This window comes from Stenella coeruleoalba (genome assembly GCF_951394435.1).
Source record: "Stenella coeruleoalba genome assembly, chromosome: 19".
NCBI classification, from domain to species: Eukaryota; Metazoa; Chordata; class Mammalia; order Artiodactyla; family Delphinidae; genus Stenella; species Stenella coeruleoalba.
This window is the reverse complement of record NC_137165.1, coordinates 8498933-8521613: the sequence shown is the minus strand read 5'-3', so window position 1 is coordinate 8521613 and position 22681 is coordinate 8498933. Positions and strand designations below refer to the sequence as shown.

At 47.5% G+C, this 22681-nt stretch overlaps 1 protein-coding gene across 3 annotated transcripts in view; it reads right to left on the bottom strand.

Annotated features, from left to right (window-relative positions):
* MYH10 (myosin heavy chain 10) overlaps window positions 1–20971 on the bottom strand; it is a 153151-nt gene extending 132180 nt beyond the window's left edge. The window contains exon 1 of one of the 3 annotated variants that reach the window (XM_079906023.1): window positions 20907–20971. Coding sequence is in view for 1 of the 3 variants with exons in the window: in XM_079906021.1 (XP_079762147.1) it covers window positions 1890–1905 (16 nt within the window). In the remaining 2 variants the exon portion in view is untranslated. Of the gene's footprint in view, window positions 1–1622; window positions 1710–1889; window positions 2569–20906 lie in introns of those variants that run through there. The other 2 variants (XM_079906021.1, XM_079906022.1) reach the window with 2 other exon arrangements.
* Window positions 20972–22681: the final 1710 nt, after the last annotated feature.

The following is a 22681-nucleotide window of genomic DNA, read 5'->3' as shown; positions in this document are numbered from 1 at the left end:
AGATGCAGAAGTAAGGAGCTGCATAAAATGGCCACTTTTCCAGCGTCCGTGACAGACAGGGCATACTTAAACATCAAAAGCATGGAACTGAAGGAGTAATTAATAAAGGTGGATTGATGAAGGAAATGAAACAATAAATACATTAAAGTTTTCCAGAGTGAGATACTATCAAGAATAATTAAGCCTGACTCAAAGAATCCTCAGCTTCAATGTTAAAAAACAAAAATCTCAGCAAAGCCGAAGTATTATATTTGATATTATATTATTCAGCGAAAACAGCAGTCTTTGTTTCATTTGCAGTCGGGATCTACCCTGCCTGCTTTCCCCTACCCCACCCCACCCCCTTCCATCCACCGCAGTGATCTCGAAGGGAACTGCAGAGGCCCCAAGGAACAGAGATAACGGTCATAGGCAGAGGCCACGTTACCCAAAACTCACCAGCCGAGCTCAGACCAGAGTCGCCAACCTCCTTCCCAAGGCCCTAGTTGCCAGGCAGGCCAGCCTGGGCGCCTCGCCGGTCCCCGGGCCGCATCCACCCACCGCAGGCCCACAAAGCCCCCGCGGACGCCGGGACTCCGCGCCTTCAACTTCCCTCCGACCCCATTCCTGGCCGATTTTATGGGATCAGGGTGTGACCCCCACTGCAGAAGGCCAGGAAGAGACTCCGCGCCGAGCCATGCCCAGATCACTTACACAATAAAGGGATCCCGAGGCGAGGGCTGACCCTCCCCCCCCGACCGCCCTGCTGCAGCGCGCCCCCGCCACATTTCCCGCCTCGCCCCCCCAAACCGCCCGGGCCTGGCCGGGTGTCCACCCCCGGCCCCCGCCGTCCCCAGAGCCCCTGAGAAGACGCCCCCCCGCTCTCTCGCCCAGCTCCCCCGGGACCAGCGGAGCCCGACCCTCCCCAAGCCGGCGGCCGGCTGCTGAGACCCTCACCCGCCGCCGCACGCCTCCCGGGCCGTGCGCAGCCCTGCCCTCCGCTCCCTTCACCCCGCAGGTCCCGGCGCGCCGCCGGCCTTCCGAGCTCTCGGCGAACCCCTCACCGCACTCGGGATGCCGGACCCGGCCTAACCCACCCAGTGGCCCTTCCCGTCCAGCGCTCCCCCACCCCCAACCCGGATGGCGCTTTCCAGCCCGCCCCAGGACTCCCTCCCCTCCCGAGAGGCAAGCACAGGCTCGCGGGACCCCCGGGGACACCCACCAGGGCACGAGGCCCCCCCAACCCCGCGCCCCACGGTTCCCGCACGCCTAGTATCAGGTCAGCACATGCCCACCCGCAGATCTCCATCCCCAGCCCCCCAGGGGTCGTCCTCCCGCACACCCAGGCCCTAATCCCTGCAGGGGTCTCACTCTCAAGGACCTCATTCCCCGCACCCCCAGGGGTCTCTCCACCCACCGGGGTCCCGTTAACCACCCCCAAGGTCCTTCCTTGCGCGAATCTACGGCCCCTGCAGCACAAACCCTCCGCCCAGAACCCCTTCTGTCTTCCCCAGCTCCCGCTTCGGCTCCGTTCCTGCCCTACAGACCCGCCCGGGCCCCCAGCCGGGGATCTTTTCCTCCCCCACAAACCGTCCCTCGGTTCCCGGCCGCCGCACTCGGACCCGGGAAGCCGCACCTCTCACCTTCAGCCGAAGATGGTGGCGCCGGCGCACGTCCCCAGCCGCGACCACAGATCCGGCGCCTCAGTCCAAAACCCACCGCTGCCTCCGCCGGGCTCCTTTAGCACTGCTACTCCGGGCTGCCCCACCCCCTCCCACCCTCATTGGGCCAGCTCCACGCCCGTCACCACCGCCCCCAGACCCACTGGTCCGTTTGCGCGCCCATCTCCAAGGGAAAACGTTAGCAACCCGAAAGAAGCTACCTTCCCGAGGTCCGCTCCCTCCACCCACCTGAAATGATGCTCATTGGCTCCCGCTCCCAGCCCAGGCCTCCGAGGCCCCCATCTCATAGGCTGAGCCGCACGCCCGTCAGAGATTCCGGGAGGTGCGGCCGGGGCAGTCGCGGGCGATTGGCTGGCTCGGGAGGAGATGGACAGCTGCGGCTGGCTGGGTGCCCCGCGATTCCGCGGGGCAGAGGGTGCGGACCCCGCAGCGGCCTCGGCCGTGCGGACCGCGGGGCAGGTGTGTCACGGCCGCAGCCCCGAGCTCCGCCTGGACGGGCCTCGCCCTGCCGTCGGGCTGCAGGGGGCAGCCCAGTAAAGTGCCTCGCCGCCTCCTCTGCCTGTCGCAGCCGGCGTGTCCCGCAGCGGGACCGGCTTCCACCGCGGAGTCGCGGGCCTCGGGCCGCGGACGCTGCCTGCAGGGGCGGGGCCGGAGCGCGGTCCAGAGGCCTTACGTCACTCCCGGGGCAGCTGGGGGGGTGGGGGCCGCGGCTCGGCGGCTCACCTGCAGTGGGGGAGGGGAGGCAAGTCTCGGGCTGCTGCTCTGCCCATGCGCTCGGGCCCTGAAGCTGGGGCCCCGGCTTCAGTCGGCGGTCCGCGCTCCCGGCACTGTCGCGACCTCCGCCTCCAGGCTGACCCTGCCCAGGCCCTCTGAGCGGCGGCCGCCGGACAGCTTCCTCCGCTGCTGCGGTTTTGATGTTTGAAAGGGGAGACGTCTCCCTACCCAGACTCCTGGCTGGGCTGAGATTACAGAGGAATGAGAAGCGAACCCCCCTTGGAGAGAAGACTTGGGAAAAGGGCTTAACCTCATTCATTCGTTCGTTCATTCATTCATTCATTCAATAGAGCTCCCTACTTGAGAGGGGCTATGAGAAGGTTCTGTAGAGCTGTCTTATCCCCCAGGGCCTATTAACTTTTCAAAGGCCTTAGAAAGCGTTTGAGACCTGAAGAAGAAGAAGAAAAAAAAAGCTCCCAGATAAGGAAAGGGAACCAAAAAAATCAAAGTTAATCAATATTTAATGAAACGTCTGCAATATCTAGTCAACTGCAACATGACCCTTAATTAATTATAAATATAATAAAGTTTCACAAGTCACAAAATGATTTCTTACAAAAACTGAAGTTTATCCAAATCTTTTCAAAAAAATTTTACAGCAAGATGTAGTTATTTCGTGTTGAATATGGGTGCATTTTATTATTTATGATGTAAGTGGCTAGGCCTAGGAAACTTCCGGTCTGGTAAAATGTGAATAAAGCAAAAAAACAAAACAAGGCAGGAAATGATAAGGAGGGGGTGGTGCAGAAGATTTCAAGGCAGCTGAGTGCCGAGTCCCTCCTGGGGAAGTCCGAATCAGGTCCTGTACTGTCCTTTGTCCTAGTGCATCTTGTCCCCCACCCCCATCAGCCTCCTGGAGTAAGCTGCCCTCTGTCCAGGTGTCTTGTGACTTGGCTCCATGAAGTCTGTCCTCCTTAATGCAACCTGCACATGGAGTACAAGTTAACCATACCTAGCATGTGAACAGTATTCCTCTTCTGAATTAAAGAAAAAGAAAAAAAAAAAACTTTTTAGAGAACACCAAACACTCCATCTCTAATGCCTGAGTCTCAGCTTTGCCAGCCACTGAAGTCATTTCTGAATGCTTAGAGCATTCACACACGAACAGCCCCATCAGCCACCAAGTCTGTGGTTTCCCATAACTTTAAAACAAACTCAGTGGACCGTCAGAAGAGGAGGGCAGGAAGCTCACCAGAATTCAACGTCACAAAGATGTCAGTCTTGAAGAGAAATCAATAATAAAGAGACTGTCCCCAGGAATTCCCTGGCAGTCCAGTGGTTAGGACTCTGGCGCTTTCACCGCGGAGGCCCAGGTTCGATCCCTGGTCCGGGTAACTTAGATCCCGCAAGCTGTGTGGTGTGGCCCCAAAAATATAGAAACTGTCCCCAAATGCATCTCTAGCCATGGCATCTCTGCAGCCCTTGGGCCCTACATTTTCAACTGTCTGCCAGAGGTGCCTACCTGGATGGGAGGACGACTGCAAAAGCAGGAAGCCCCAAACCTATTTTCTTCCCACTTCCACTTCATCCCTCCACCCAAACTCTTTCTTCCCAACTTTCCTTTGTCTGTTAATGAAACCAGCCTTGAAACCTCTTTGATTCCTTCCTCTCCCTTGCTCCCCCATCATGTCCCCCTCCACCTCAGTCATCTAGCCAGCCAGGCTCAGAATTCTAACTCCAGTCACACCTCATGTAGCTCCATCCCTGAACCTCTTGCCATTTTGATCAGGAAAACGCAGGATTTAGGACCACATAGACCTGGCTTTGAATCCGTCTCTGCCACTTACTAGAGCTTTAATCTTTGACAAATTCCTTAACCTCATCTCTAAAAAGAGGATACAGGACTTCCCTGGTGGCTCAGTGGTTAAGAATCCACCTGCCAATGCAGGGGACACGGGTGCAATCCCTGCTCCGGGATGATCCCGCATGCCGCAGAGCAACTAAGCCCGTGTGCCACAACTACTGAAGCCCGTGCGCCTAGAGTCCATGCTCCGCAACAAGAGAAGCCACTGCAGTGAGAAGCCTGCGCACCGCAACGAAGAGTAGCCCCCACTCACCGCAACTAGAGAAAGCCCGCCCACAGCAAGGAAGACCGAAGGCAGCCAAAAATAAATGTTTATTTAAAAAAAGAAAAGGGCTTCCCTGGTGGCTCAGTGGTTGAGAGTCCGCCTGCCGATGCAGGGGACACGGGTTCGTGCCCCGGTCCGGGAAGATCCCACATGCCGCGGAGCGGCTGGGCCCGTGAGCCATGGCCGCTGAGCCTGCGCGTCCGGAGCCTGTGCTCCGCAGCGGGAGAGGCCACAACAGTGAGAGGCTCGCGTACCGCAGAAAAAAAAAAAAAAAAAAAAAAAGAGGATAGAAATATACACCTGAAGCTCGTTCAACAAATATGTAACAGGATGATTTACTGGAGGAAAAAATGGCATTATGAATATATAGATTGAAAATTGTCCTTTTTTATCTAATCTACAATTTCATTACAAAAGAGTGAGAAATCTTCGTCCTCTCTCCATAGTAATTTTTGCTGGCAGTCTAGGCTGCTTTTACCCCCAAAAGAAAAAGGTCACAGACCACTGTTTCACAGAGTCTAGGTCACAAGTCCAAACTCATTCCCTCAGGGCAGTTCCAGCCCACGAAACTGTTTTGTTCTAAGCTGTTTTGTTCCGTCTGTACAGCGCTGATATGAAGCATTTTTATTTTTATAAATTTGAGTGAATTCCAACATTTAAAAGTCAAGAGCTATCCAACATCATTAGCCATTAGGGAAATGCAAATCGAAACCATAATGAGATACCACTTCACACCCACTAAGATGACTATAATCAAAAAGGCAGACAATAACAAATGTTGGCGAGGATGTACAGAAAGAGGAACCCTCAGTCATTTCTGGCAGGAAAATGGTGTAGTCACTGTGGAAAATGGTTTGCCAGTTTCTTAAAAGTTAAACATGAATGTACCATGTAACACAATTCTATCTTTCAGTATCTACCAAAAAGCAACAAAAAAAGTAGGATATATATGGATACAAAAACTTGCACACAAAGGTTCAGAGCAGCATTATTCATAATAGCAGAAAAAAATGGAATGTCCATCAACTGGTGAATGGGTAGACAAAATGTGGTATACCCGTACCATGGAATACTATTCAGCAATAAAAAGGAACACACTGCAGTTTCATGCAGCAACATAGATGAACCTTGAAAACACTACGTTCAGTGAAAGAAGTCAAAGAGACCACATATTGTATGATTCCATTTACATGAAATATCCCCAAAAGGCAACGCTATAGAGACAGAAAGTACGATAGTAGTTGCCTGAGGTAAGGGCTGGGGTGGGGAGGACAGTAAATATACATGTGGGATCTTATTGTGATGATGAAAATGTTCTAAAATTGATTTATGGGGCTTCCCTGGTGGCACAGTGGTTGGGAATCTGCCTGCCAATGCAGGGGACACGGGTTCGAGCCCTGGTCTGGGAGGATCCCAGATGCCGCGGAGCAACTAGGCCCGTGAGCCACAACTACTGAGCCTGCGCATCTGGAGCCTGTGCTCTGCAACAAGAGAGGCCATGATAGTGAGAGGCCCACGCACCGCGATGAAGAGTGGCCCCCGCTTGCCGCAACTAGAGAAAGCCCTCGCACACAAACGAAGACCCAACACAGCCCAAAAATAAATAAATAAATAAATAAAATAAAAAAAAATAAAATAAAAAAATAAAATTGATTTATGGTGATGGTTACACAACTGGATAAAGTTACTAAAAGGTCACTGAATATTATGCTGTGGATTACATGATTTTAAAAATATACCTTAATAAGTAATGTTTTAAAAATATAGACAAAAGAGTTCTCTCATGAAAATCCAGATTTCTGGCTTCCCTTGAAAACACAGAAGATCTGGAAATTCCACGCCAATTCGCTGATGCCTTAGCTGCTGCTCATTTTTAGACAAAGCTTGTGTTCTAGAGCATGCCTCAGTCACCACTACTCTCTGTTGTCTCTTGAAGCCAACCTGCTTTATTCACTGACATTCTTTTCCTGGTCTTTTTGAGGCATCTATTTGCGTTCTCAGTCTCTGTCATGCCTGTCAAGGGATTTCATGTCAGATCATTCCAGAGAGATAAGAGAAAGGGTGGTATTTTTGAGTTAAAGAGCTATTTCCCTGACAGTGGTGAAGGATTAGGAGATCTGGGGTGCCCATGAGAAGAGGCCCCGTTTCAACAAGATTCCTGGAAGCGGCAGGACTTCGGGGCAGAGGCTACTGTACTGAGCCCCTCACAGCCCACCCCGGGGAAATAATTCCTGACTGACAGGAAGGATCGATGCTCAACTGTGGCATTTTGAAACAGCAGGAAGAACAGTTAAAAACAAACAGAAAACTTCTAATGATCTGAGAAAGAAGGAACCTTCCAGAATTTTCTTGGGCCCCTTAAGCTCTGGAGTTTTGGGGGGAAAGAAAAAAACAGAAGTTTCCTGAAAATGACTAATTTAAGACTTCTCACCAGCCACGCAGGATAAGGCTAACTCAGATTTAATTTGATTTAGAAAAACAAAAGCACGATAGTCCTTGCATCCTAATGTCTTAGAGCAACTTGTACCTGTGAGAAATGCTTACCATCTTTTGCATCTAGGAAGAGAGCAGGGGTTTTTAATCTGGAGTCTGTGGAAACCTAAAGAGTTTTAGGGGTTTTATAAAACCTCTGAAATTGTATGCAAAACGTATTGTTTTTTCTTCCCCCCCTGGGGAGAAGCTGTACAGTTTTTAGTAGATTCTCATAGAGGGCTCTGATCCAAAAAGATTGCAAGAATGTGATATGGAGCTTCCCTGGTGGCGCAGGGGTTAAGAATCCGCCTGCCAGTGCAGGGAACACGGGTTCGAGCCCTAGTCCGGGAAGATCCCACATGCCGCGGAGCAACTAAGCCCGTGTGCCACAACTACTGAAGCCCACGTGCCTAGAGCCCATGCTCTGCAACAAGAGAAGCCACCGCAGTGAGAAGCCCGCGCACCGCAACGGAGAGTAGCCCTCACTCGCCGCAACTAGAGAAAGCCCACGCGCGGCAACAAAGACCCAATGCAGCCAGAAAAAAAAAAAAAAAAAAAAAAAAGCAATATGGCATGATAAGTACTACATTATGGGAAGTACAGCAAGATCCAGGGACACATAAGGGACACCTAACCCAGAATGGTGGCCGGAGTGGGGGTGGGGGAAGTTCCAGAAAGTCTTCTTAGAGAAAGTCATTTTGAAAATATAATCTGAAAAATAAGGCATTAACCAGACAAACCGAGGAAGAAAGTACTTTCAGAGAAAAATAATACATAGAAGAGAGAGTACAGGGCTTTCCAAGCTCAGAAAGAATTTCAGAGCAAAGCTACCGCAAAGTGAACAAGCGTGGAGGAGTGTGAAATAAGGGACTGAGGAGGCAGGCAGGGGCCGGATTGTACGTGTAAACCACGAGGCAGAATTACTTTATCTGGAGGACAGCGAGGGAGCTATGGGAGAGTTTTCAACTGAAGAGTAAAATGACCAGGTTTGTGTTTTGGAAGCATCCCTCTGGTCATAATATAGAGGATGGATTAAAGTGGGGGTCAGGGTAGGCCAGTTAAGAGGCTGCTGCCACAGTCCATCTGAGAGAGGATGGTGACTTGGTCTAAGCAGCCTGGAAAGGATGTGGTCAGGCTGCGGTGACGGCGATTGCAAAGATCAACTGAGATATTGAAAGTGCCAAGCCAACGTGTGAAGGTTAAAGTGCCTCGAACGTGCATGAGGATATCTGCAGGTGCCTAGCAGAGTATGAGTTGGTTCCCTTCCTCCACTTTCTCATGGCCTCTTGAATAAAAATAATCCCTCACTGTACCCTGTACACACATTTATCAAAACACCTATAAAAACTCCTTGTAAGTTTTTTTTTTATCTCCATCCCTGTATCCTCCCTTCGAAATGAGTGCTGTCCAAGAGAAACAGAATGGGAGCCACCAATGCAAGCCACATATCTAAGTTTAAACTTTCTAGGGGCTACATTTTAAAAGTAAAGCAAAATAATTGAAATTGATTTTAATAACATATTAACCCAATATAAAAAGAATATTACATTTCAATATGTAAAAAAATCACTAATAGGCTATTTCGCATTCTTTTTCTTGTGCTAAGTGTTCAAAATCTGATGTGTGTTTTGGACCTACAGCACATCTCATTTCAGACTGGCCACATTTTAAGTGTTCAAGAGCTACATGTGGCTGGTGGCTACCAGAGCGGACCCCACAGTGCTAGACTGTAAACTCCGTGCAGGCAAAGTCAATGTTTTCAGCTGTATCCCCAGGAACTAGCTCAGTGCTTGATACAGAACAGATACTTAATAAATGCTTGTTGAATAGAAAGATGGAAAGATGGAAGGATTGGATGGATGAGTGGATGGATGCATGAGGAGATCCCTTCTCGCTTTCCAGGTGTCATTTCAGCTGAGTCTGAATCCCCATCAGGACTGCAGTGGTGGAGGATAATGGGCTGCAAGGGCAAGGATGCAAGGAACCGAAGCATGGGCAGGGAAAAGTGATACCAGGAGACGGTGGGAAGTAACAGTATTTGACTAAAGAACGGAATACTTGCTGCAGAAAAGAAGGTGAGAAGTAATACTGGAGGTTCCTGGAAGCTGACACTGAACCTTATACACATCTGGGGAGTCCCAAACTTCCAGTGTAATTTCCATCAGTAAATATTTAAGGAACAAATGAAAAGAGAGGTGAGAGGACGAGGCAGCAGGAAAAAGACAAGGAAGCAAAAAGAGAAAGGGAAATGTTATTAGCAAAGTGATAACAACTGCTGGTGTGAATGTTGGCAAATAACAAACAATAAGCAAGTTTCTTAGAGGGTCCAGGTTATCTTGATGGAAAGAGGAACAGGTCACTGGAGAAGTCTGAGGTCTGGTCAATGGTTAGAGATGGAAACAGGGTCATTGGTCTCAGAGTATCTGTGGTCCCTGGTGGATCAGACCTGGTGGGAAGAGGGGGAGTCACATTTTGGTGCACAGAACCGCAGTTTGAAATCAAGCCTGATTGCTATTATATGACGCAGCATTATTGCCACCTCGGCCTTAAGGAGCCAGGCCTGGTTTGCATTGGTCCTACTCATTAGGTGAAGAGAAAATCAAGAAATTGCCCTGGATTTGCTAAAAATGGGTATGACTCTTCAGGAAAAAAAAAAAAAAAAAAAAAAGGTGTGTGGGCATCTCATTGGAGGTTGTTTTAAAAATCCAAATCAGTCTATTCTTGAAAGATATATTTTATCAAAGGCTTTTTTTGTTGTTTAAAATAGTGGTCCCCAACCTTTTCGACACCAGGGACGGGTTTCGTGGAAAACAATTTTTCCATGAGGAAGCGGGGTGGGGGATAGTTCAGGTGGTAATGCAAGTGATGGGGAGCGATGCGGGAGCGGCAGATGAAGCTTTGCTTGCCTCCTGCTGTGCGGCTGGGTTCCTAACAGGTTCCTAACAGGACTGGTACCAGTCCGCAGCCTGGGGGTTGGGGGCCGCTGGTTTAAAACATCCTGCCTGGGGGACTTCCCTGTTGGTACAGTGGTTAAGACTCCGTGCTCCCACTGCAGGGGCCCCAGGTTCGATCCCTAGCCAGGGAACTAGATCCCACATGCATGTCGCAACTAAGGGTTCGCATGCCACAACTAAGGAGCCCACCTGCCACAACTAAGACCCGGTGCAACCAAATAATTAATTAATTAATTAATTTTTTAAAAAGTGAAACATCCTGCCTGGGAATTCCCTGGCGGTCCAGTGGTTAGGACTCCATGCTTTCACTGCCGAGGGCCTGGGTTCGATGCCTGGTCAGGGAACTAAGATCCCACAAGTCTCACGGTGCAGCCAAAAATAAATCCTGCCTGATAGTGGGTATGTCCTTAACCTCTCTGTACCTTGATTTACTCTTGTGCAAAACAGGGATAACAATACCTACTTAGTAGGGTGGCTATGAGGCTTAGATACACTGAGGTAACACTTGTAAAGGTCTTGGCACAAATTGGCAGTCAGTAGCGTTCCTCTTTATCATCACTATGATATTCATCAGCAGTATCATTACCCTTTTGAAAGGACTTATACACAGCCTTTCAGAGGAAGCTTATCGTGTTCTTCCATTATTTTCTCTAGATGTATATTAAGAGTATTGTCCCTGGCTTGGAGTTTTAAATGAAGAATGCATACCCTGTAGAAAAAGATCATTTACAGCTATCAAAGTTCTTATAAAAACTAAATTAAAAATATGAGGTGGGGGGCTTCCCTGGTGGCACAGTGGTTGAGAGTCCGCCCGCCAATGCAGAGGACACAGGTTCGAGCCCGGGAAGATCCCACATGCTGTGGAGCGACTAGGCCCAGTGCGCCACAACTACTTAGCCTGCGCTCTGGAGCCCGCGAGCCACGACTGCTGAGCCTGCATGCTGCAGCTACTGAAGCCCACGCGCCTAGAGCCCGTGCTCCGCAACAAGGGAAGCCACCGCAATGAGAAGCCTGTGTACCGCAAGGAAGAGTGGTCCCCGCTTGTGGCAACTAGAGAAAGCTGGCAAACAGCAACGAAGACCCAATGCAGCCAAAAATAAAAATAAATAAATTTCTAATAAATAAATCCCTCTCAAAATGTTAAAATTATATGTATGTGTATATGTATATATATATATATATATATATATATATATATATATATATATATATATATATATATGAGGTAGGGACTTCCCCAGCAGTCCAGTGATTAAGACTCTGCTGCCAATGCAGGGGGTGTGGCCAGGAAACTAAGATCCCACATGCCATGCAGTGCAGCCGAAAGATTAAAGAAAAAGGTAGACAAACAATGCTAACTGGAAGTTATATATACACACATAGACCTCACAAATAGCTTACCTATAAAGGTCCTCTCTGATAGACATACAGGTACCTCTACACTTAGGAGCATGTGCTCTGTACATCTAAGCAAGGGAAATGTGAAGGGATAATCTCAGGATTTGAAGTGCATCTCAGTGTCACACAGGGCCTCTCACAGTAGGTAGTGTGGCACTGCAGATAAACGTCTGGACTCAGCAATCAATTAAATTGGCTCTACCACTTACAACTATGTGACCTTGGCCAAGTGATACAATCTCTCAAAGCCTCAGTGTTTTCATCTGTATAAGGGGGACGATGATGATGATAGCACAGATTCCACGGGATTATTTTAAGGATTAAATAAGATAATATTTGCAAAGGCTTGGCCCAGCATTTGAATCCTAGAAAGTCTTGTTAATAGAATCTAGCTATCCTTAAGTGCTCAAACTGGGATCAGATCAAGTCTCTGGACCCAACTACCAATTTACAGAAACTACAGAGGACAGAGGAACATGATAAACCATACCAGAGGAATGTAATCAGCAAAATCCAGACTGTGGGAAACACCACAGGACAAACAAGCTGGTTTCTTCAACAAATAAATTGCAAGGAAAAAATAAACAACAACAAAACGATGAGGCTCTGCTGTAGATTAAAAGAGATTTAAAAAACACATCAGGGCTTCCCTGGTGGCGCAGTGGTTGAGAGTCCGCCTGCCGATACAGGGGACGTGGGTTCGTGCCCCGGTCCGGGAGGATCCCACATGCCGCGGAGCGGCTGGGCCCGTGAGCCATGGCCGCTGAGCCTGTGCGTCCAGAGCCTGTGCTCCACGACGGGAGAGGCCGCAGCAGTGAGAGGCCCGCGTACCACAAAAAAAAAAAAAAAAAAAAATCAACCAATTGCAATGAAACCTTCTTTGGATCCTGATGCAATGAAACCTTTTTTGGATCCTCATTCAAGCAATAAAACAAATTATAATAATGTGTGTGTGTGTGTGTGTGTGTGTGTATAAAATAAAATTTATGAAACAAATAGAAATTTGAATGTTGACTGAATATTGGATAATTATGAATTATTGCCAATTTTTTATGTGTGGTTATGGTACTGTGGTTATGTGACACTAAAGAGTCCTTTTATTTTTGAAATTTACACTGAAATATTTACAGATGAAAGAATATAGTGTCTGGGATTTAATATACATATATATATATATATATATATATATATATACACACACACATATATATATATGTCCCCCACCCCGCCCCACACCGCACGGCATACAGGATCTTAGTTCCCAGACCACGGATCGAACCCATGCCCCCTGTACTGGAAGCATGGAGTCTTAACCACTGGACTTCCAGTGAAGTCCATGGGATTTATTTTAAAATGGCATAGAAGTCCTCCCAGGAGGACTTGTGTCAGGCAGCCTTGCTGAAGCTCTTCAGTGTGAGAAACACCACTGGGGAGCTCAAGCACAGGCCCCTGTTCTCCTCAATTTTAGACTCAAGTTTCATAGTTGTGCAGCATTTTTGGCATATTCGGAAAGGGTGGTTCCTGCTCTGCCCTTGAATGTTCTCATGAAAGATTTCCCAATTTCCTTCTATTGAAAACACTGATGGGTGTGAGCCCACTGATAATAATAATAACACTATTTTCCATACCAGGTATTTGAGAGTTGGCTGGCGGGAAGCAGAGGAGCTGCCCAGGAACCCAGCTTTCTCAAAGGAGCTCCAGACCTGCATCTGCCCTTTAGATAGACATGTGGGAATCACAGAATCTAGACCTTTATGGATGGAAGAGCCTGTAGAAGCTGCCTAGTCATCATTTCACAGATGAGACACCGAGTCAGGGACTTGCCCAATAGCACAGAGCAAATCAGTGCAGACCTAGGACTCAGCCCTAAGTCACCTGTCCACTCTCCATACAGGATTTTCTGTGTGTCATCATTTTCAGCCGTGGCAATTTTGTGGTGCACCTACTGTGTGCAGCACTCCTACTGTGTGCATAGAAAAATAATACAGAGCATCTCAGAGAGGGCTGTAGAATTCAGAAGATGCTCGTGTGTTTAGGCAGGGAGCGGGGGAGGAGTGGGAAAGAACTCATGGAAATAGGGCTGGTTCTCAGCTTGGACAGAAAAGGGGAGAGGATGGCACAGGGTATCAAGATAATGGGGAGGGCTTCCCTGGTGGCACAGTGGTTGAGAGTCCACCTGCCGATGCAGGGAACACGGGTTCGTGCCCCAGTCTGGGAAGATCCCACATGCCGCGGAGCGGCTGGGCCCGTGAGCCATGGCCGCTGAGCCTGCGCGTCCAGAGCCTGTGCTCTGCAACGGGAGAGGCCACAACAGTGAGAGGCCCGCGTACCACAAAAAAAAAAAAAAAAGATAATGGGGAGATAGGTCTAGAAGCCTGAGGGAGATTTAAGTAAAGGGATGCCCATTCTTCCCCCAAAGCATCTATTCACAAATCATGGAGACATCCAGTTACCTTCTCTTCCCTGCAATGCCTGACAGCCTGTAAAAATGCCTAATACTTTTTCCAGTTGGGGAACTGATGGGCCAGAGGCTCTTGGCTCAAGGCCAAGCAGGTAATATCTAGATAACATCCAGCGTGATGATTAAACAGAGATGTTTTGGAGACACAGCCTGAGCTCAAATCCCAGCTCAGTAGTGACTTGACCTTGGACGAAGTCAAGTCCTTCCTACTTGTCAGGGTCATGGCATGAGCTCAGGAACTGCTATACATAAAGTGATAAGCACGGTGCCTGGCACACAGGGAACCGCTTAGTAAATGGCAGCTGTTATCCTGGTACTTTGCTCCTCTGTCTCCCTCGTCCTGGCTGCTGAGTCAACAGGAAGTTGGCCTAGAGACAAATGAGCTCCCCGGAACATACCTGGAGTCAAGACCTATTAAAAGTTTCTCTCTCTTCATGGCCACATCTTTCATTTCGGGGAAAATCTGGAAGAGCTAAACTGGGAACGGAAAATTTGCATCTGACGAAAGGTATGTGCAAACACATGTTTGCAAATGAGGTCAAGGTTTCAAAATACCCCTTCTCTGACAGATGAGTCAAGCCCCACACAGTGGTCTTACTATTTACCGCACATGACGGTACATTCTCCCCGCAACTGATAGAGTCGTTTGCCGGGAGTTATATTGGAAGGAGTTACTCATTGGAAAATGTGGCTGCATTGCCCAGACTGAGATCTGAACTTGGACTTCCAGGGATTTCACCCAAAATAAGCTGAATTCCTCAGTTATAATTGTCAAAGAAACACGGCCAAGGAATCTGTGTGCCAGACCAACGCCAGCTCCTGCTGGGAAAAGTGTGGGTCCAGGCAGGGGATGCTCACGGCTTTGAGTAGGAAAGCACAAGGCACTGGGCTCTTCTGACCCTCACGGCATTTAGTCACTGCCCAGGACTGTGACCAATTGGTTGTCGCTCATCCTTTTCCTTTGAGATCTCTCTTCTCTTATTGTTTCATAAAATTACTTATATCCCTTGTTGTTATTTAATCTTGCAAGCTCCTGTGAGGACATGGATGACGCCTTATATTTTTTTGAACCGCCCCGCCAAATCTAATCCAGAGTCTACTACAGAGAAAGACTGTAGTTGTTCACAGACAAAAGATTCACATTCCGGGGCTTCCCTGGTGGCGCAGTGGTTGAGAGTCCACCTGCCGATGCAGGGGACACAGGTTCGTGCCCCGGTCTGGGAAGATCCCACATGCCGCGGAGCAGCTGGACCCGTGAGCCATGGCCGCTGAGCCTGCGCGTCCGGAGCCTGTGCTCCGCAACGGGAGAGGCCGCAACAGTGAGAGGCCCGCGTACCGCAAAAAAAAAAAAGATTCACATTCCTAGTATATTAGGAGCTTCTAAAAATGGAGAAGAAAATAACCAGTAACACCACAGGAAAATGAGCTAGAGATATGAATAGATAATTCACAGAAAAAAGAAATGAAAACAGTCCTTAATCATATGAAAAAATGCCCAAACTCATTCATAATAAGAACAACATAAATGAAAACTACACAGATATTATTTCCAACCTATCAGATTGGCCCAAACTCAAAAGTTTTACAACACGCTCTTGGCAAGGTTGGTGGAGAAACAGGTACACTCCGCATTACCGGGGAACCATGTTTTATTATGTAAGAGTCTATTGCATTTGTACACTCTTTAACGAGTGTATTGTTTGTGTTTGTGATACGTGGAGCCCCCTGAAACACGGATTCTGGAGCAGGGACCCAGGGTGGGAATCCTTTTACCGAGTTCTAAGGAAAGTTCTGCTTTGGAGTCATCTCTAATGAAAAGAGCAAGGTGGAGAAAAGTATGTACAGAATGTAAGAAAGGATGTATCTTTTTTTTTTATCACAAAAGTTAAGCCATACTTTATTATTTTTTTTAAAGTATCTATAGGGAGAGAAAGGAAATAGAGTAGAGTCCCAAGGATAGAAGGTGGACTTCTCTAAATATACCTTGTTTGGTAGATATGACTTTGGAACCATGTAAATATTTTATATAACTAAAACAAAATTAAAGTTTAAAAAGGGTCTTGGGGCTTCCCTGGTGGTGCAGTGGTTGAGAGTCCGCCTGCCGATGCAGGGGACACGGGTTTGTGCCCCGGTCTGGGAGAATCCCACATGCCACAGAGCGGCTGGGCCCGTGAGCCATGGCCACTGAGCCTGTGCGTCTGGAGCCTGTGCTCCACAACGGGAGAGGCCACAGCTGTGAGAGGCCCGCGTACCGCAAAAAAAAAAAAAAAAAAAAAGGGGTCTTGGGGCTTCCCTGGTGGCGCAGTGGTTAAGAATATGCCTGCCAATGCAAGGGACACAGGTTCGAGCCCTGGTCCGGGAAGATCCCACATGCCGTGGAGCAACTAAGCCCACGCGCCACAACTACTGAGCCTACACTCAAGAGCCCACAAGCCGCAACTACTGAGCCCACTTGCCACAGTTACTGAAGCCAGCGCGCCTAGAGCCCGTGCTCTGCAACAAGAGAAGCCACCGCAATGAGAAGCCCGCATACTGCAACAAAGAGTAGCCTCCGCTCACCCCAACTAGAGAAAGCCCGTGCAGCAATGAAGACCCAACACAGCCAAAAAAAAAAAAACCAAGCAAACAAATTAAATAAATATTTTTAAAAAAGGGTCTTCACTGAAAATCTAAAGTGAAAAAAAAAATGAACCCAACTCTTTATCCAATTTGAGGCATAACCACACAGCCAAAAAGTATTCCAAGGGACCTGAAAGCATAGAAACTTGAGGGCACATTCCTAGTGGGATAATCCTAAGGACAAAGAGAACTGTTGGAAGGAAGGAATGAAGCGGGGCCGGGGAAGAAATCTTGAACCATCTTCAGTAATCATATTGCTGGTGATAGGGTTGATATTGCTATTCTGACACTGTTACGTGTACTCTGTGGGTTAAACCTGATGAGTAATTCTGTTCTATCGTCAGGAACCAGGCGTTTCAGTATCGGAGAAAGCAGGTATGTGTGTAAGATAGATGAGGTTAAGTAAACACTTCGCAGTACTGCATTTGAACCGGAATTTAAGCAAGAATTGATGAAAATATTCTGTCATTGAAAAAAGTATTTCCTAGCTCTGCCCATGGAAGAAGTCTAGAAACAGTGGGCACCCCTAGAGCAAGGAGCACCCCTGGCGGCTCTATACTGTGGTCTACAAATGCTATCAAACATAGGCTCCTCAGGGAAATGGCTGAGTCCAGGGCTGAGACAGGAAATATACAAGGCGAGCTTGGAATATCTTATCATAACAGAAAGCAAGGAAACAAAATATCAAAAACCACTAAGTTATGACAAAAGGACATAGGAGCTAATTTGAAGAGGCTCCCTCCGGCCAAATACGGGAGCCACAGCTTGAGTATCATAATGATAACAATGGCAATGAATTGAAACGTGTTAAATATGTTTAAATACATGAGTTCACAATGATTAAAACAAAAAAACAAATTCATGGGCTACCTTTGAAGAGGGCAGAGGAACAATCTCATGACTTAGAAAACAAGTAAATAGACGTTAAAAAAAATCAAGCATTTATCTTGCCTTTCCTATATAAACTGTAACTGCAGGATAGCCAAAGAATTGACGAGGGAAAAGTTTTTTCCCTAAATAAATGACAGTTAATAAATGACAAAGGAATGGTAGAATTGGAATGTCATTGCTTTACAACCACCTGCAAATATTGGATCTAGACAATAATCGTCAGTGGATACTAACATCATAAAAAGGAAACCAACCTGACATTGTTCTCCTGGTGGAAGTACAGAATGCAACCTCTGAGTTGTCCAAAAAAAAAAAAAAAAAAAAGAAATCAAACCTAAATCTGACTGAGCCTCTAGATCTCACTACTAATTTATCAGAAATACAGAGGACAGAGAAACACGCTAAACGTAGCCATAGGAAAGCAATCTGAAAAACTCAGACTGCAGGAAATTTTAAAGGACAAACAACTTGATTTCTTCAACAGTAAATTGCAAAGAAATTAGAAAGGGAGAAAGAGAGTGGAAGAGAGAACCGTGGATCGAGATCAAGAGACAAAACATATATCAGCTGGCCTTCCCTGGTGGCACAGTGGTTGAGAGTCCACCTGCCGATGCAGGGGACACGGGTTCGTGCCCCGGTCCGGGAGGATCCCACATGCCGCGGAGCGGCTGGGCCCGTGAGCCATGGCCGCTAAGCCTGTGCGTCCGGAGTCTGTGCTCCACAACGGGAGAGGCCACAACAGTGAGAGGCCCGCGTACCACAAAAAAAAAACCAACATATATCAGCAAACAATATATGGACCTGATTTGGAATTTGATTCAAACAAACTGTTTAAAAAATTATATACAGGTAGAACAATTGAGGGATTTGAATACTCATTAGATGTTTGATAATATTAAGGAATTATTGTTAATTTTTTTGTTGTGATAATGATATTGTGTTTTTTTGTTTTTTTAAAAAGAATCCCTATCTAGAGATACATGCTGATATATTCAAAACAAAATAATATGATGTTGGGAGTCATTCAAAATAATCTGGGACGAGTGAGTAGCATTACTGTTGAAACAAGACTGTCTATGAGTTAACTGTTGGAAGCTGGGTGACAGGTGATGGTCGGGGGTGTCCTCAAACTCTTCTCTTTTGCTTATGTTTGAATTTTCCATAATAAAAACTTAAAAATAAGTAAGATTAAAACGTGGTTTTAATTACAAAAATAGTGCATGCTTTTTGAAAAACATTAAAATAATACAGGAGTGTAGAAAGTGAAAGATAAAATCTCCTTAACCCCTGGCCCTTGACCTCAGCAGTGATCACTACCAGTGGTTCAGTAGATTCTGTGGTAAGACTTTGTGTTACTAGGACTTCCCTGGTGGTCCAGTGGGTAAGACTCTGCGCTCCCAATGTAGGGGGCCCAGGTTTGATCCCTGGTCAGGGAACTAGATCCCACATGCATGCCGCAACTAAGAAGTCTGCATGCCGCAACGAAGATCCTGCGTGCTGCAGCTAAGACCCAACACAACCAAAATAAATAAATAGATAAATATTAAAAAAAAAATTTTTGTGTTACTGCTCAGACATTGTCACTATGCTACTCTAAGGCGGGAGTATGCTCCCTTACCCTGCAGTGCTCAGGCTGAGCCATGGAACTTGCTGGACCAAAGATTCTTTAAGAGCCAGAACATGGTTTTCTCTTCTGCCACGATGTTCCAGAAAGTTCGATCCCAGAGTGAAGACAACAAAGCCACAACCAGCCGATGACACCCTGGTGTACGTAAGCAAAACTTTATCGTGGCAGACACTGAGATTTTTACAGTGATTTAGCACGGGGACACAGCCTCGCCCATCCTGACTGATACAATATCCTTCCAAGCCTTTCGCTGTGCATGTATAAAACAGTTTTTTCCATGAATATTATACCTATTACACTTCAATTTGCTTTTTAAAAAAAACTCAATAATGTATCATGGGCATTTGAGTCTCTTTGAAATAAAACCAATCTGAGTTCCCAAAGGCCCCAAGATAGTTTCCTAAGGCCAGAGACTTCTGTTTCTTTAAAATGTGGGTCAATGGAGAAGTTCTCCTGAAAAAAAATTCATGCGGGAAGTCAGCTGAGTGGGTCAGAGTGTGAATTCCAACATTAGCGCCCTCCTTGTCACGGGAGTATAATTGGCAGAGGAGCTGCATGACTCCAAGGCTCTTCCTGCTGGAGGAAGGCAGGACATCTACGAGGCTGTTAAAGTGCCAGTCTTTCGGGACTTCCCTGGTGGCGCAGTGGTTAAGAATCCACCTGCCAACACAGGGGACACAGGTTCGTGCCCTGGTCCAGGAAGATCCCACATGCTGCGGAGCAACTAAGCCCGCGAGCCACAACTACAGAGCCCACGTGCCACAACTACTGAAGCCCACAGACCTAGAGCCTGTGCTCTGCAACAAAGAGAAGCCACCACAATGAGAAACCTGAGCACCGCAACGAAGAGTGGCCCCGGCTCGTCGCAACTAGAGAAAGCCCGCGCCCAGCAGCGAAGACCCAATGCAGCCAAAATTTAAAAAAAGAAAAAAAAAAGTGCCGGTCTTTCTTTTTGTAATCTTATAGGCGCTGCTTGAGGTTGGAGGCAAAATCCTGGATTTCCTCAACAGCTTGGAGTCAGAGGGCTTTTACTGCTATTATGATTACAGCTGAAGTGCTGGGAGAATTGAGAATTTAGTTTTTCGGTTATACTATCAAACTCAATCAAATTGGCGCCCCTGGGTTTCCTCTGTCTGATAGTGGCACCTCCATGTTGCCAGGTCCACACACTGGAAACCATCTTTCACTCTCCAGACCACTAGCATATGAGCTCCAACAGGACAGAGATCTGTCTTGTCCACTGCCGTGTCCTCAGTGTCTGCAACGCTGCCTGACACACAGTAGATGCTCAATAAATATTTCATCAGTGAATGATTCTAAGCACTTGCCAAGTCCTCTGACTTCTCCCTCTATAATTTAGCTTCGACCTGTCATCCTCTCATTCCCATTGTTACTACCCATGGTGGTTTAAAGAGAGCCACCATTCTTGGACAATGCTCCCATTGAGATGTGGGGTGTATGTCCTCAACTCTTGAACCTTGGTGGCTTCTGTGACTACTTGAACCTATAGCATATGGTAGAAGTGATGGAGTGCCACTCTCCAGGCCCAGGATTTAAGAGGCTGGCAATTCCCACTTCCTGTCTCTTGAAACTCTCACGCTTACAGCCCTGGGCTGCTGGACAGGCCCTGAGAGACTACATGGAGAGGGAGAAATGCCCAACTGAGACCAGCCTTCCAGCCATTTCTGCCAAGGAGCCAGACATAAGAGCAATGCTCTCCTGGACCTTCTAGACCATCTCAGCCTACCAGCTGAATACCGTTGAGTGACTCCAGTTGGGTGTTCTGTCCAACAGAAGAATTATTCAGCTGAGCCCTGGGCTGGTCCACACAATTGTAGCTGAGTCCAAATTCCTGATCTCCATGATTGTAAGATGTGATACTATTGTTGTCACTTGAAGCCATTAAGTTTCAGGGTGATTTGTTAATGCAGCAATACATTACCGCAACATTACCCTGCTTGGGACCTTATAACTTCTTACCTGGAAAATTGACTCCTACATTCAGTCTCCTGCCATTCCAACCATGCTCTACACCGCTCAGTTGGTTTTCTTGAAGAAGCTGTAGGAGTCCTGTTGAAAAAACAAAAGAAAGTTATTGTCAACAGAATATGGCCCAATCTCTATAGCCTGCCCCCATTGGCCTTCTAAGATCGCTCTTTGAACTCAACTTTCCAAGTTCTCCTATTCCTCCTATTTCTTACGTTCCAGCCAAATTCAAGCTTTGGTCCACCCCCTCGACACCCCATAATTTTTATTTTGTTCATACAGTTCCTCCTCCTGGAACGCCCTTCATCTCATCCATGTATGAGCACATCCTCCTTGCCTTCCAAAGACATCCAAGAATGTCGATTTCCCTAGTGGAAATAATCTCTCTCCTGAATTTCCACATCATTTGATCTGGGGCTCTCATAAAATGTTCCCTATTCTGCCTTTTTAACATTATAATTTAAAACCATGTCTTTAACTTCCTCATAGACCAGGGACTCCCGGGAGGCAGAGTTCATGAAGTCTTATTTACTTATTACTGAAACCAGCAAAGAACTCAGCTCTTGGTAGATCCTTAATAAATATTTGTTGGACAAACAGGAGGATAAATGGGTGAATGGGCCAGATACATTTGCTAGAACCACGTCACCGGGCCTCAGGTCCTCTCTCCATTTCTCAGCTCTGTCTTCTTCTGTCTTGGTTTCTTTCGGAGGCAGGCTTCGCCAGCTGGTGGCACAGATGGTCCCTAGCAGCTTCACACTTACACCCTACCAGTTTCACACCCTCCACCGAACAGGGTGCTTCTTTTTTCCCAATAGTTCCAGAAAAAGTCTAGGGGTGAGGACTCACTAGGCACAGAGGAGGCCTTTCCCTGAGCCAACCACTTTGGCTCTAGCCAAAGGGATGGACTCTCCTGATTGTCTAGTCCTGGGTTTTCAAGAGACCCCAGGAGCTAGACCTGGAGGTGGTGGTGGAGGGAATTACCCTAAAGGAAAATGACGGGGCTGTTAATCAAGGAATGCAGAATGGAAGTGGGAGAGGGAAGACGACAGATTCCACCCCACCCATCCTGGGAGGAGCGAGCAGTCTCCACGGAAAAGGCGTGCTTTTCCTCAAGCTTAGCGTTAGGTACCTGTTCTTTACTGGACCCTTTTAAAGAGAACTGTGCTGGGAATTCCCTGGCGGTCCGGTGGTTAGGACTCCACGCCTCCACTGCCAGGGGCCTGGGTTTGATCCCTGGTTGAGGTACTAAGATCCTGCAAGCCATGTGGTGCGGCCAAAAAACAAACAACAAACAAGGAGATCTGTGCCAACCAGGTAACAGGGTATCCGGGCCCATGATAGCTCCACTCCACTAGCTCTGTCCCCTCCCCCATCTCTGCTCCTTATAATCGCCTTCCATTTGTCTCTGATTTGCCCTTCCTCACCAATCACGCCTAACTGTCGTCTTTCCTGGTTCCCTATCCCTCTTAGCATCCATGAGCATGAAACACAAGAGCTGTTTAACACCACTTCCCTGCCCAAGCCCACCTGTACCACCACCGCATAGTTACATCCTTGGTCTGCTGTTGGCCATCAGGCAGAAAGCCCATCTGAACAGTAAAGAGACAGAGCCCTGATGATATTGCTTGAGCTCCTGAAGCCAGCCATACCTGAAGCCAGCTATACCTCTGTTGTGGGTTGAACGGTGTCCTCCAAAAAGAAATGTTGAAGTCCTGGGACTTCCCTGGTGGCGCAGTGGTTAAGACTCCAAGCTCCCAATGCAGGGG